Source organism: Gekko japonicus, unplaced genomic scaffold (genome assembly GCF_001447785.1).
Source record: "Gekko japonicus isolate JY-2015 unplaced genomic scaffold, Gekko_japonicus_V1.1 scaffold3880, whole genome shotgun sequence".
Taxonomy (NCBI): Eukaryota; Metazoa; Chordata; class Lepidosauria; order Squamata; family Gekkonidae; genus Gekko; species Gekko japonicus.
In genome coordinates this window covers 96,234-111,719 of record NW_015175487.1, presented here as the reverse complement: position 1 = coordinate 111,719, position 15,486 = coordinate 96,234, and the positions used below count along the sequence as shown (strand labels likewise).

At 40.2% G+C, this 15,486-nt stretch overlaps 1 protein-coding gene across 1 annotated transcript; it reads left to right on the top strand.

The window, feature by feature from the left end:
• The first annotated feature begins 494 nt into the window (after positions 1-494).
• On the top strand, positions 495-14,413 carry LOC107122848 (olfactory receptor 1361-like). Its single transcript, XM_015425987.1, has 3 exons — positions 495-1,434; positions 12,008-12,197; positions 14,167-14,413. The coding sequence occupies exons 1-3, from the start codon at positions 495-497 to the stop codon at positions 14,411-14,413; spliced, it is 1,377 nt and encodes a 458-aa protein (XP_015281473.1).
• The last annotated feature ends 1,073 nt before the right edge of the window (positions 14,414-15,486 follow it).

Here is a 15,486-nt window from a genome sequence, read left to right as displayed (position 1 = left end):
TTGTGAGCAGCTGTTTTCAGCTTTGAATTATATCAAATCAGACACCAGAAACAGACTAACAGATGACCTGAGTGCTGCATTTGTTGCTCTCAAACTTACAAAGTATGAGCCAAAATTAGACAAATTATCAGCGTGCGTACAACAGCAAAAATCATATTAATTGTTCAAAAGCATGCCAAATGCAAACTTTTACCTTTCAATAAAAAGTTTTTTGTATAATTGAAAGCTCTGTTATTGTGTTTTTATTTTAAGACAAAAGATGTTAATGTATGAGTTGTTTTTTCTAAACTAAAACCTCAGTATTCAGGTTAATTGCCATGTTGGCACTTTGCGATAAATAAGTGGGTTTTGGGTTGCAGTTTGGGCCACTCGGTCTCTAAAAGGTTCACCATCACTGGTGTACCCCATAGCCATGACCCGTCATTTCTGAAACTCAATGAAATATAGGAATGAGGTGTGATCTGATTTCCTTCCTTTTCATTCTCAGCTTGGCCATGGAAAAGGAACTGGGGAACCAAACCCACTTTGAGGGATTCATCCTCCTGGGTCTCTCCACCTCGCCCAAGTTCCAGGGTCTTCTCTTCCCTCTCTTCCTCTCTATGTACCTGATTAGCCTGCTGGGGAACCTCTTGATCATCCTGGTGATCTGTTCCAATGATACCCTCTTCCATACCCCCCTGTACTTCTTCCTCAGCCACTTGTCCTTGGCTGACATTGGATTGAGCTCCAGCACCGTGCCCAAGATGCTGCAGCCCCTGGTGTCCAAGACCAACGCCATATCCTACAGTGGATGCTTGACCCAACTGTATTTCTTTGTGGTCTTTTGCACCACAGATAACTTCCTCCTGGCCTCCATGGCATATGATCGCTACGTGGCCATCTGCCGCCCGCTACATTACAGAACAGTAATGAGCTACAAGCGCTGTCTGATCTTGGCTGCCGGATCTTGGCTCCTGTCTAATGCTCATAGCCTGCTGTATGTATCCTCGATATCTGGTTTTTCCTTCTGTACTTCCTGGGAGATCCCCCATTTCTTCTGTGATGTCCACCCTTTAATCAAACTCTCCTGCTCGGACACCTCCTCTGTTGAAATGATGCTTATGTTTGAAGGTACGGTGGCCTTGTTTGGGCCCCTCATGATCATCCTCATATCCTACATCTTCATTGTCTTCCAAGTATTGAAGGTCCCATCTGCTTCTGGGAAGTACAAGGTCTTCTCCACCTGTGGCTCCCATCTCACCACGGTAGCCTTATTCTATGGCACTCTGATGGGAACCTATATCCGCCCATCATCCACCTATTCGGGTGCTAAATTGAGTATAGCGTCCATTTTCTACACCGTTGTTACTCCTATGCTCAATCCCTTTATCTATAGCCTGAGGAACACTGAGATACATGGGGCCATGAGGAGGTTGCTGAGGATTTGGGCAACACGTTTGCTCCTGAGGTGGCCAATTTTTTAATGGAGAAATTAGAAAACAACTTTGTTTTTCAGGAAAATAACGTTTATATGCATTGCCATTTATAAAAGATATTTGGATGATATTTTTATTATCTTAGAAGTTACTGAGGAACTACTAACCTGCTTTCATCCATACATAAACACTGTCCATAAAACAATTTGATATGATTTGTAATAGGTTAGATTAATTTTTTAGATGTGTAAGTCAAAAAGGTTGGTACCACAATACAAACTGATGTCTACAGGAAACCTACAGGTGCCAGTTCCTGTCTAGTAGGGGATAGCTTCCATCCTTATCATCTAAAAAAGAATTTGCCCTATTTCCAACTTTTGAGATGAGAAGGAATTGCAGTTTGGATTCAAATTTCAAGAGACAAGCCCAGGAGTTGATCGGTCAAGTGGCTGATAAGGGGGTATTCACGTAAAACTTTAAAACAAAGTTTTTATAAGGCCAAAAAGCACACCAAGATCATCTTTGTTAATACCCAAAGTCAGAAAGCAAGCTACAGATAGGATAGTTACAACAGTGTATACGTAACGTACAACAGTGTATACACTCAACTAAGAGGAATAATACAAAGATACCTCCTGTCTGGGATTCCAAAATGTAGTTCTCCCCCTCTTTTTACTTTCAAATGATCTAGAAATCTTAAGAACATGCTAGTGAGGAGTACATTAAGATACCCTACTACCAGAAATACAACAATTGATGGTATAGAAATGTCAAAAGGAAATTTCCCTTGTGGACATTGTTCTGTCTGTGCCTATTCTGTTAAAAGAAAGACATTTCAGACTCCATTTTATGACAGAATCTTTCATATTAATTCCTTTCTCAGCTCTAACTCTAGAGGTGTAATATATTTTGTCCAATGTCCCTGCAATCCAATATATATAGGCATGACAAGAAGATCTGTTAAGACTCATATAGAACAAAATTGCAGCACACAGTAATAAGTTACAAAGAATAACAAAACTTTAAAAAACCCACTGTGTGCTAAATTTCCCACAAGATATTCACAAAGGAGACTTCATTAAAAGTGAAATGCATCTGTTGTCCGAAGTAAATCTGTCCATTTACTTCAGACAATAGATGCATTTCACTTTTAATGAAAACTCCTTTGTGAATATCTTGCAGGAAATTTAGCACACAGTTGTTTTTTGAGGTTTTGTTATTCTTTGTAAGACTCATATAGAACAAGAAAGCTTACAGCTCTACTTGTTTAACACTTCATAACCTTCGCACATTTTTATAAGGAAGTTAACTTCTGGGTTGTTGAATAGCTGCACTTTGGGAACACTTACACCACTTACAGCACAAGGATTAATTAAGGATATTGACTTTAATATCACACAGTGCACACCGTGATTATATTTCTTTTTCCGTGATGTTTTGTGCTTTCATGCCAATAAAGGTTTTGTGTGTGTGATTATATTTCTTTCATCTGGTCAGGGTTTATATATCTGTGGAATACTGTAACTTAGTTTGGGTTGAGAGTTTTCCTGTTTAAGGGTTGCCATGCTTCCCTTTCCCTCCTCTTTCTCCTGCACAGTTTCCCCCTTTTTTCTGTCTTCCCTTTTTTTTCTTGGATTACTCATCTGTCATGTGGATTGCATCATCCCTCCATACAACATATGTGAATAGTAGACAGTTATTGTCAGTTAAAGGTTGATAGATATATGCACAGTCAGAAAGTTGTAATAGGCATAGTCAGGTATGCATGTTATAAGGTTTGTCTTATTTAATTTCAACTTTTTTGGTCCTTAATTAACTGAACTTAATTTTCTATTTGAGTAGCTATGTGATATACATTTTTTGCAGAAAGAACTATTAAACCTGCATTCCTTGAAAATGTGTGCTTAGGTTGTTTGTATTTATTGTTGTGAGCTGCCCTGAGCCTGTTCGCGGGAAGGGTGGGATATAAATAAATAAATAAATAAATGTTTAAGATATAGCTCATACAACCCAATTCTTTTGCCACCCAGGATATCTGGAATGTAACTAATTAAAAAAAATTATAAAGTTTTTTTAGTTAAATTGGTTTTCATCTATAAATTATTGAATAATTATATTTCTTATTCATTTTTAGGCCTTATAATCAACCTGCCTTGGCACTAACACATGTTTATATGTTATAGTGTGCATGTATATTAAAAAATCTGACCACTGAGGAAGGCCTTGGAGGTCAAAACGTCTTTGGTCCTGTTTTAATGTGGCTTAAGGTTATCAACCTAGATATACTGAATTATTGATCCTGTTTTATTGCTTCAAGGTTTTTAACCTAGAAATATTGTAATGTATCAGGTTACATAGATTCAAAACTTCTTAGTTCAAATACTCACCACTTCAGTGGCTGATTTTGCCAATGTTTTTAAAGTATAGTTTCATTGCATGTTGTCATAAATACATATATTTTGGTTTCATAGGGTTGTCAGGTCCCTCCTGGCAACTGGGGAGGGATGGGGGGGCTTACTGGGAGCAGTAGGGAGGCCCATCCTACATGCAGTAATGTGTCTACATCACTGATCATGTGATCCGGAAGTGATGTCATCACTATAATTCTGTAATCCAAACATGCTATTAAGAAGCTGCTCAGTCAGAGTGGGGAACAGTGTTTTGGTGGGAAAATTTGCCTCACAAAGGAGGAGGAGAAGAAGCAGGGGTTGCTCACAGTATCCTTCTTATCTTTTAATGCTTCTATTACTTTGTTCGTTAACCATGCAGGCCTTTTTGGTACTTGTTATGTATTAAGTTCTGTAGTGAGCTTGAGTTCGGGACAGGAATGTAAGTCCACCAATCAGAGCTTTACAATGTTCTGGAGGGAAACACTCTGATTGGACCTTATCTGTAAATAGTGATTGGTTGTTACATGACATGTGGGCATGGCTACCTAAGCCCGGACTGTTTAAAAGAGAGCCTGTTGCTCTATGTTTTTATCTCGTTCTGATTTCTTCTGACTTCATTAATAAAAGCTGATTCACTGTTCACAAGCTGCGTTGAGTCTTGTATTCAACAGTACTTATTTGTACTTTTCCTAACCTGTGGTACACATTTTATCTGAGCTTCCAGGATTGTCATTTTAAATAGTCTCCAAGCTTCCTGAAGGAAGTTTCCGGTTCCTGCTCATCGGCAGAGGGAGCGTTAGACATTCGCTCCTCTGTCCCAGGACTTTCTTAGACATTTTTAAACGTCTCAAACTTTTTCTGGGAAAGAAAAGTTTGGCAGGGGGCTTTATTGGACCTAAGCCTAGTGGGGTGGTGACCCCCAGGCTGAATTCCAACCCGCCCTGAGGCAAGAAGTCCAAGAAACAACGGGAGCCACGACAAGATTACTTAGTCACACCGGGCAGAAGACGAGCAGAGAAGCGCTTGCAGAGTCAACAAAGTACCAACATTAACATATAAAAGTTAAGTACACTAAAACAAATTTGCAACGGGGTTTAGGGAATTTTTGGGGGGGGGGGGTCTGGAGAGATAATTTACATTGTTAGAGAGAGCAGCACTGAGAGAAAAAAAGCAGCTAGTTTTTGAACCGTGCAAAAGAGTACTAATAAAACGAGGCAGAGAGTGGATGTGAAAGACAAGCGCCACAGTTTGCGCTACAGAAAGTTTTCTTTGTTGTACTTAAAATATAGGTACTGGCTACTTTATGAGCATCTCGAGAAGCAGCGGTGACGGGGCAAAACTGAAGCGGAACAGCGGAGCGACGGAGACAGGCGAGAGTGGTTCGGTGACATCATCGACTGGAGCGGAGCACAGACGAGTAGAGACGAGTGGAGACAATCAGAGCCGAAGATAGGAGGAGTCGAAATAGGAAGCGAGGAGGGACGAACAGAGATCGGTTGTGCCAAGTAGAAATGAGGAGCCGAGGGAAAGGGAATAAGAGAGGCGTTTGAAAGCCGAGTGAACACGAGGCGTGCCGAGTCAAAACGAGGAGCCGAGTCAAAACGAGGAGCCGAGTGAAAGGAACAAAAGTGATGCAACGTTTAAAGGGGCAAAGTCTAATAGTGTGGGAGGGCTAGTTTATTGATGGTTACAGAAAGAAAGTGGTGGAGAGGCGCAGAAACAGCTGTGGTGGAGGTGTGAGGTGTGGAAAGCACTGAAAATAAATAAGAAGCAGATATAAGAGGGAGAATTAGATAGAGAGTAAAGAGGGAGAATTAGATAGAGAGTAAAGAACAGTGCAAGGTAGAGAAAGGGTAAGCAGAAAGATATAGTTTAGTGGCAGTGGTAATAAGTCCAGGGGACAAAGTGCAGATCTGCACAATATATATGAAATAGACATACTATAAATATAAGTAAAATAATAAGAATATTTATAACTTAAAGAGGAAGGGGGGAAATTAACTAATAATAGAATAAATAATAGTTAAATAAAAATACAGAAGAAGGAGAAGAAGAGCAGGAAAGGTAAGGGGAATATACAACATACATACACGCTTACATACATTTACCCACTCTAATAAAATAGGAGGAGGAAGAAGGTAAAACAAGAAAGAAAGAAAAATAACAAACAAATAAATCAGTTAAAAATAAGTATAGTTATAATTATAAACTAGGGGACAAGGCAAAGAAGATAAAGCGGAAAGTAATAATAATAATACTAATAGCAAAAATAACCAAATATATAAATAGAATATATATATATAAATAAGCAGGGGGAAAATAATAACAAATAAAAATAGAGAATAATTACATGGCAGCAGGAGGTAGCGGTAGTAGGAAACTCTCATTAACTTCACCAGGCCAACAGGGAGGAACGGGTCAACTTAAACTAACGAGCATGAGTAGCACACAAAATATGATGAAAGAACTAACCTAAATCATGCAGGAAAATATAGCGGAGGCAGTGGCACAAGCAATGAAATCCACAATAGAGGATACATTGCCGGCGCTAATCAAAAAAGAATTAGAGCCCATTAGTATAAAAATGGATGACTTGGCTGCCCAGATTAAAAAGGACACGGAAGAACTGAAAAAACAGGTAGCGGAAAATACACTGGAAATAAAAGCAATCTCTAATAATCAAAAGAAAATAAAAGAAAGAGTACGAGTTCTGGAATTGGATGCTCAAGAATCTCAAAGTAAAAACGAGAGGCTTGAAGAGTCCCTAATAAATCTAGAAATGGACAAGGCAGCCCTAATAATAAGGTGCCAAAATGTACCAGAAAATATAGAAAAAAATCTTAAAGAAGAGATGGTACTTAATATGGCAGAACAGTTGAAAGTGGCCACAGTACAAGAGCTAGAAGTGGGGATCGACGCAATTTACAGGAGAAACTCTGCATGGGCCAAAAAACATAAAAAACAAAGGGAGGTGCATATTAAATTTGATAAAAGAGAGTTAAAGGAAAAGATTCTAAGAGCTACATATGAAAACAAAGTAAATATTCAGGGAGAGGAGTTGATTTTCCTAAAAGAAATCCCTTGGAGGGTGAGGGAAAAAAGATTGCCCTATGCCACATTAATCAATCTACTGAAAGATAATAAGATAATGTTTCGATGGCTAATTCCTGAAGGTGTGCTATTCATGTATAAAATTCAAAGATACAGGATTGACTCGGTGTTTAAAGCAGAAAATTTTATAGAAAATTTTGGGTCCGAGCTGGGACTGCAAAGAGATGAGACTGAGGAAGAGGAGGATGAGGAAGAGGAAGAAAAAGAAGAAGTGGAAGAAGAAGAGGAAGAGGGAGAAGTGGAAGAGGGATTAAGACAACAAGAGTCACGTAAAAAGAGAGGAGCCAAAGTTAAAAGAAACAAATTAAAGGCCAGTAAACCTGTCTACCAAATACAAACTAGACTCAAACATAAAAGCAGAGGGAATAAACACTAAGGAATTAAAATGATGTCAGGTAAAAAATTAAATATCATATCTATAAACATAAACGGTTTAAATAGTGCTCAGAAGAGAAGGAGAACATTCCTGCAGCTACAAAAAATTAAAACAGATATAATTTGCTTGCAAGAAACACATATTAAAAAATCAAGCATTGAATACCTAGAATGTAAAAAATTAGAGAAAGCTTTTATTTCTTCTAGTGATGAAAAGAAAAGAGGGGTAGTCATATATGCAAAAGATTTCCTGGAACCAGAATGGGTATTTGGGTCAGAGGATGGCAGAGTGGTGGCTATCACGATTAAAAGGAATGGGAAAAAGACTCTCATAATAAATATTTACGCACCTAATCGGAATCAAACGGGATTCTTTCAGAATCTAAAAGTAGAAATAAACAAAACAGCAGCAGACAATATTTTTTTGATAGGAGATTTTAATGCGGTGCTGGGCCCTATGCTGGACAGAAAGAAAGTTAGGAAAGGGTCAAAGCTAACTGGTATACTATCAAAACATTTTATGCGAATAGTTGAAGAACACAATTTAGTAGACGCGTGGAGAACAAGGAATGGCCCAAAGAGGGATTATACATACTACTCGAGCAGACATAATACGTGGTCCAGGATCGACATGATATGGGTACCCATTGAAACAATAAGAGAAACGCTTGAATGTGAAATACTACCAAACTCCTTCGCAGATCATAATCCAGTGCTCTTAACATTAAAGGAAGGCTATAAGAAAGGTAGAAGTACAATAAATATAAAATTACTTAGAGATAAAAAATTTGTTGGGAAATGTAAAAAAGAAATAAGGGAGTTTTTTTTTTTAAGTAAATAAGGAAATAGACACCCCAAGGGAAATTATATGGGACGCATTTAAGGCCTATATAAAAGGGTGTTTCATCAGTCAAGATGCTTGGAAAAATAAACAGGAGGAAGGAATATGATAAGCTAATAAAAGAAATTAGGAAGAAGGAAAACAACCTTAAAATATCTACAAACGAGAGTAGTGTCAAAATGAAGTTAAATTTTCTTCATCATAAAATGAATTTAATGCTAAACAATGAAATACAACAAAGAATTGAATACACAAAACAGTATTACTTCGAGAACTTAAACAAACCTAACAGATGGTTGGCATATAAAGTACGAAAAGAAAAAGCTAAACGTACCATAGTTAAATTGCGTAACGATCAAAATGAAGAGAAGTATAATATCCAAGACCTGAAAGGAATAGTGGAAAACTTTTATAGAAAGCTATATCAATGTGAAAGACAGGAGGAGGAAGTAATCCAGAATTACTTAAAAGGGGATGAGAATATATTCAATGAACAACAGAGGAAAGTTCTGAATGAGCCAATAACTATGTTTGAATTGTCAGAATCAATTAAAAGACAAAAGAAAAATAAAGCGGCGGGGCCGGATGGGATTCCAGGAGAATTCTATAAGGTTTTTGAGGAAGAGATAGGTCTAATCTTCAAAGAAACCCTTCAGAAGATAGGGCTAACAGGGAAAATTCCAGAATCCTGGAATCATGACTTAATTACGTTAATCCCCAAATCTAACGCTGATGTAAGCGATATTAAAAATTATAGACCAATCTCGTTATTAAATGTCGATTATAAGATATTTGCGGGAATCCTGGCTAATAGGCTGAAATTAGTTCACTCGAAAATGATACACCAAGATCAAATGGGCTTCCTCCCCAAAAGGCAAATGAAGAACAACATACGTATAATTATAGACGTATTAGAATATTATGAAGAACATCCTGAAAAAGAAATGTTGCTAATGTTTTTAGATGCTGAAAAGGCCTTCGATAACTTGTCATGGGATTTCTTAATGCAAAAACTAAAAAGGGCAGATTGTGGACAGTATTTTTATTTAATGGTCAAATCCCTCTATACACGTCAATATGCCAAAGTAATAATTAATGGGGATGTAACCAGTAATGTAGAAATTCAAAAAGGATCAAGACAGGGGTGTCCATTGTCACCATTACTGTTCATATTTGCATTAGAATCACTAAATGATAGGATAAGAAGTAATAATTTAGTGGAAGGTCTAAAAATTAAAGAGGAAACTTACAAGCTACTTGCATATGCGGATGACCTTGTCTTTATCATGGAGAACCCAAAAATATCAGTAGTACATCTAATGGACACTATTTTAAAGTATGGGCAAGTGGCAGGTCTTAAAATAAATTATAAGTAATCAAAAATTTTAACTAAAAACTGCTTACCCAAAACTGTGCAAGAAATACAAACGATAACGAACATGGAAATGGTCAAGAAAGTAAAATATTTAGGGGTAAATCTCACAAATAAAAGCAGCTTGTTGGAAGAAGACAATTACATGACACTATTAAAGCCAGGCAAACCAGATCGATGATGAGGACCAGTAGAAGGCAACGCTCCTCAGTTCCTGTGGGAGACTTGTATTTGACATTGCTTGGTCCCTGGTCGCTCCAGCTGAAATCAGGGCTGTGTCCCTGGCTGACCTGAAGCTGAAACTGAAGTTGGACCCTGAGCCCAATACTGAGGTGGCCGACGTACCCGAACCAGACAAACGGGTAGAGTTTCCGAACTCCGATCTCTTAGTATCCCAATATTAAAAAAGATGAATTTTATCGAAAGATTAGATAAAGTCACAAAGCAATTTATCTGGCAGCATAAAAAGGCAAGAATAAAATTGAGATTAATGCAAGATAAAAAGGAGAGAGGAGGATTAAACGTCCCTAATTGGCATCTGTATTACCAAGCGGCTGCCCTAGTAATAGCCCTAACAACAGGGAACATCCAAGCAGTTCCCCAGCTGTAATATTAAGATGGTCCCAACAGAGTAAGCAGCCCAGTATGGATTAAAGATTGGGTCACCCTGGAAAATAGTAGACTATTGCTACTAGAGGGTCATGACCTCAGTATGGGGTGCCACGCATACGCTTGGTACAATAAGGATAAAATTCACACAAATTTTAGGAGACATTGGTTAAGAGATGCTCTAAACAAGGTATGGACCAAAATTAAAGAAAAATTGTATAGGAAAATACCAAGGTGGTTTTCTCCCCTGGAAGCATACATTAAACCAGAATTAATGACAAACAATAAGAAGTTAACATACCAGATGTTACTAAACAGAGAAAATAAATTAATAATAGAAGAAAAATTGCTTAGAGATAATATACTCTCCTGGTGGGAGAGAATAATGGTACAAGACAGATTTAATAAGGATAAAGTTAGAGGCTTTGATGACAAAACTAATGAGCTAGACAGGGTGTGGTTATCGTCAAGTGACAAAATGATACAGAAAATGTATAATTTTTTACTGGAAGATCTTGTGAAAAATGATGAAATTAAAAGAGTAATGATTAATTGGGAGAAAGATATAGGGAAGAAGTTAGACTTAGATAGGTGGACTAAGATGTGGGAATCAATCAAATATATGAGGGCCACAGTTTATAAAGAAAATGTAATTAAAATGTTCCATCGCTGGCATTGGACGCCAGAAAGAATTGCCAAATGTTATCCAGGTTACTCATCGCAATGTTGAAAGTGTAAGACCAACTCAGGGTCCTTTTTTCATATGTGGTGGACCTGTAATAAAGTACAAGGATTTGGAAAATGGTGAGAACACTAATTCAGGAAATAATGGAGAAGAATTTAGTGTTAGAACCTGAAGTATATTTATTAAATATGTTGCCTAAGGAGTTTAGACAGCAAGAGAGACATATAGTAGTATATATAATAACTGCCGCACGTATATTACTGGCCCAAAAGTGGAAATCAGATAAGGTACCGTTAAGGGAAGAATTAATGGTGAAAGTGCTAGATCTAGCACAAATGGACAATTTGACCCTGAGGTTGCAAAATAAAAATGAAAAAGTATTTAGTAAAAAATGGGACAAGGTATATGAATGGATGAGGAGGTTAAATGTGTAAGACTCTATAATATCTGTTTTGAAAAACAATGTAAAACAAAATTCAAGCTTCCTGAAGGGATTTGAGTATAGTAGATATTTGTACAGTCAATAAGGGTTTTTTCTACTGTTTGTTTACCTTGAATTGGACTCGAATTTTAAGTGAATGTCACCAAAATAAGCCCAGTTCTGTGCAATTTTCTGAGTTTGTATTGCTTGGAGTCTTTCAGTGTATTATACTTGTCAGAAGCTGAAGAAAACTACTGCGGTTTTTCTTGCTACTGGTACGATGCCTTGCGTTCTTCTAATGAAGTGGATGGCCTACAGGATTCTTCCCTCTTCCTTGAATGCTCAGGGCTGAAATAGATGGTCAACTGGGCCATCATTTCCTCTTTCAGAGATCCCCAGTGTCCTTTGAGAAGGGAGCCATGTCCTTCACAGAGGATGAATGGACTCTGCTGGAGCCAGGCTAAAGAAACCTTTCTGGGAAGCTGTTCAGGAAACCTATGACACCGTGGCCTCCCTTGGTAAGGATCTTTTCCCTTTTATCATTAATTTGGAAGAGAAGTGAGGGGGCGACATCTTCCTTTGATCTTCTTTGATTTCAGAAGCTGTCTGAAAGTTTTGTTTCCCCTTTTCAAGTGAGAAAATAGAGGTGACGAAAGTCCAAAATCTCTTCAGCAGATCTCACGTGCTGTGGGCCATTGTATGAACCTTGCCAACATAGCGACAGAAGAACAAAGAAGCCTTCTCAAAAACTTTGGCTTTATTATTCCATTTGGTTCTCATTCTTGCAGGGAACTACAATTCCCAGAAGGACATGGGAGCACCAGAGTGGTCCACCCTGTCTTTTCTAGCTGTTGACTCGGTAGTTTTTGCTGGAGAGAGAGAGAAGGAAATTGGGGGAACTTGGAATTCAACAGGGACTCTCTTCCTCATTTTGCCCAGCTGGAGGGAGAATTTGGCTTTCACTTGCCTGAGGCAAAGGTGAGTTTTTGATTTCATAAGCTGATGTAGGGCAGGAATAGTGGAAGGCAGAGAAAAGACAGGTGAATGGAATGAAAGAAGGAGAGTCAAAGAGCGGGAGAGGCAGGAAAGAGCTAGCTGGAGGGAGGACCAAGAGAGTGGCTTCCTGGACAAGATCCCTGCATGATGGGGTGAGGAGCGATTGTGTTCCCACACACTTGAATGTGTGCCATGTAATCAGCCAGGCTGATTTTATTCAGAATGGCTAAACGTTGTGATCCAACAGGGTTTATGTTCTGTTCCTACTTGTCCCCCATAGTGCAATATACACTCCATGCATTAAGCCCCCTGTCCCAACTCGGGCCCGGACTTGTGCATTAAGCCCCCTGTCCCAACTCGGGCCGGGACTTGGTGCCAAGAAACAGCAGGGAGCCTCGAACGGATGCGCCACAGCCCCTCCCCACTTGCCCACAACTCACAACAACTGAGACAGAGCAACCAGAGGAGGGTCCCGAGGGCGACGGGAGCCGGAGAAATGGAGACGGCAGCAAGGGGAGGAATCGACCCTTGCGTGCCAGGCCCAGTGTGCGGTATCGCCCCCGCAGCGGGGCGGAGGCGGGCCTGGAGGGGCCGAGGCCGACAGAGCCAGGGCCGGGCGGCACGGAGGAGCAACAGGGAGATCGCGGAGAGCGCACTCATGGCCGAGCCCCGCAACACCAGGGCGGGGCAAGCGGAAGTAGCCTCAGCGTGGTTCCCTTTGAAGGGGGGGAGGGACCTGGATGCAGGGGGAGTCATGGGGATTGAGGGGGTAATAAAAGGAGAAGTCGGGAGGCCGCCGAGGAGGAGGACTGGGCTGGCTGGGGTGGAGAAGGCTGCTCAGAGAGAGAGAGGGACCCCAGAATCACCGAAGAGTTGGTGCAAAGGCCAGATACCCAGGACAGGCAAGAGTGGCGGAGGACACACTCTGAATACTCCATCATCTGAGGCTGCTCCTCCCTCTTCACCCGGAGAACTCTCCTCAACCTCCCCCCTCCCCGGGGATGGATCTGGCTTGTGAGCCATACTCCTGGCTAGTGGAGGTGTGATCCCGGAAACGGCCAGCGAGGGGTGGACCCCTCGAGAAGAATCAGGGCGTGACACCCCCCCTGCAAAAATGGTATCTGGTCATATTTTGCTCCTCCCTGCCTGTGCAGCTTGCACCTACCACCTTCCTGGCTTCTAGGGAGTCAGCCTTCCATTGCAAGCTATCAGAAGGACATTCTGGAGTTAACCTAGGCCAAATTGTTTCAGTCCCCTTCTTTTTGATATTGACAGTGGCACAATCACCTTGAGGTTGGGATGATGCAGTAGCTGACTTCTAGTTCAAACTGCAGTCATTGCACAGTGCACAGTGCCCAAATATCTGTAAATGTTTCTGAGGCAGCAGGTTTGTGCCGGGCATTCTGTGCTCTGCCTCCCTCATCTGCCACTCCCAAAGATCACGGCCGGGAGTGAATACGCCTTGGGTTTGTTAGGAAAATACAAAAATAGACCTTAACTGGGCCAGTTTTATGTTTACGGAGGTGAATGCAAGCTTTAGAGTAACACATCACAGCTCTGCAGACAGGAATGTTTACAGCAAAACCTTCTGTGCTAATACAATTGCCATGTATTTCTGGTATGGAATATACAAGATAGTAGATGAGATATCATTATTGTCAATTACAGTTATTTTTATATTTAAGAGGACTCTTATTTTAAGAGAATTTGACCAAAAGAAATCCAGTTCTGTACAGTTTTATCGGGTTGTTTCTCTTGGAGACTTTCAATATATTATGCCTATCAGAAGCTTGAAACAGCTATTGCAATTTCCACTGTGATTGGCTTGATTGGTGTGGAAAGAGTTTCTGTCAAAATACCCACCTAGCTGCACATCACAAAGTTCACACAGGGGAGAAGCCATATAAAGGCTTGGAGTGTGGAAAGAGCTTCTCTCAGAATACCCACCTAGTGGCACATTACAAAGTTCACATGGGGAAGAGCCATATAAATGCTTGGAGTGTGGAAAGAGCTTCTCTCAGAATACCCACCTAGCTGCACATCAGAAGATTCACACAGGGGAGAAGCCATATAAATGCTGGGAGTGTGGGAACAGCTTGTCTCAGAATACCAATCTAGCTGTACATCAAAAGGTTCACACAGGGGAGAAGCCACATAAATGCTGGGAATGTGGAACTGCTCTCAGAATATCAACCTAGCTGCACATCAAAAGGTTCACACAGGTAAGAAACTGTATAAATGTATGGAGTGTGGGAAGAGCTTCAGTCAGGGCAGTAGCCTTACCTTGCATCACAAGAGTCACACAGGGGATGTCTGAAGTAAGGATTATTATACAGAAAATGTCCCAAAAACTGTGATGAAGGGTATGTTGGGGAGAAATAATTTTTATTTCTTATTTGCTATGCTTTGCAATGTATAATAATCTTTGACATCTATCGCTTGTTATAGAATTCCTTGTTATATAATCCCTTATTTTATTTTATATTACTTTTAGTATCTTCCTTTCTAAAATAAAAATATATTCAAAAAAAATCACACAGGGGAATGGCCATTGAGTCTCAGCACGTGGGAAACCAGTTAAAATCACTCACCTTGCCAGTGTGTGGCCAAGGTGTGCTATATGGGAGTTGCCCTTGATGAGGCTCAGTTCCATCCTTTGTGTCCCTCCACCCTCATTCTTTTTCCTCACTCAAAGCAAAGGTATGTAGCACCACCTGGGAAACAAAACTAAGATACATGTTTTTCCTCTATACTTTCTAGAAGCCTCACATGTGACAGGATCATTCATTATGGCAGTGAGAGTGATTGATGGCTTACAAAATGAAGAGTGATATAATTTTCCAGTGGGAAAAACGTGACTCAAACTGTAACAGAAAAGGTGTCATGTTGAAGATTAAATTTCTGCTCTCCCCTTTGAAGACCAATTGCAAATTTAAGCTATCATCTTCTATATATGTTAGGTCTATAATATCCTTTTTTTTGGGGGGGGGGAATCATTACTCCCTTAAGGGAACCTAGCGGTTCGAAAGCTTCGGCGAGTAGATAAAATGGGTACCACTCCTTAGAGAGAGTGAGCACACTAACCCCCCCCCGGTGGGGGTTGTGTTAGCCGATTGGATGGTCTGCGCGTAAGATCCGAAAGCCAAGAAAGATCTACGCAGCGTCGAAGAAAAGCCTGCAATAGGCCATTCGGCCAGACGGTTGCAGTGGTGCACTGCGACTGAGACAATGCTGACGACATCAAGTGACGCCGAAAAAAAAGGAATGCTGC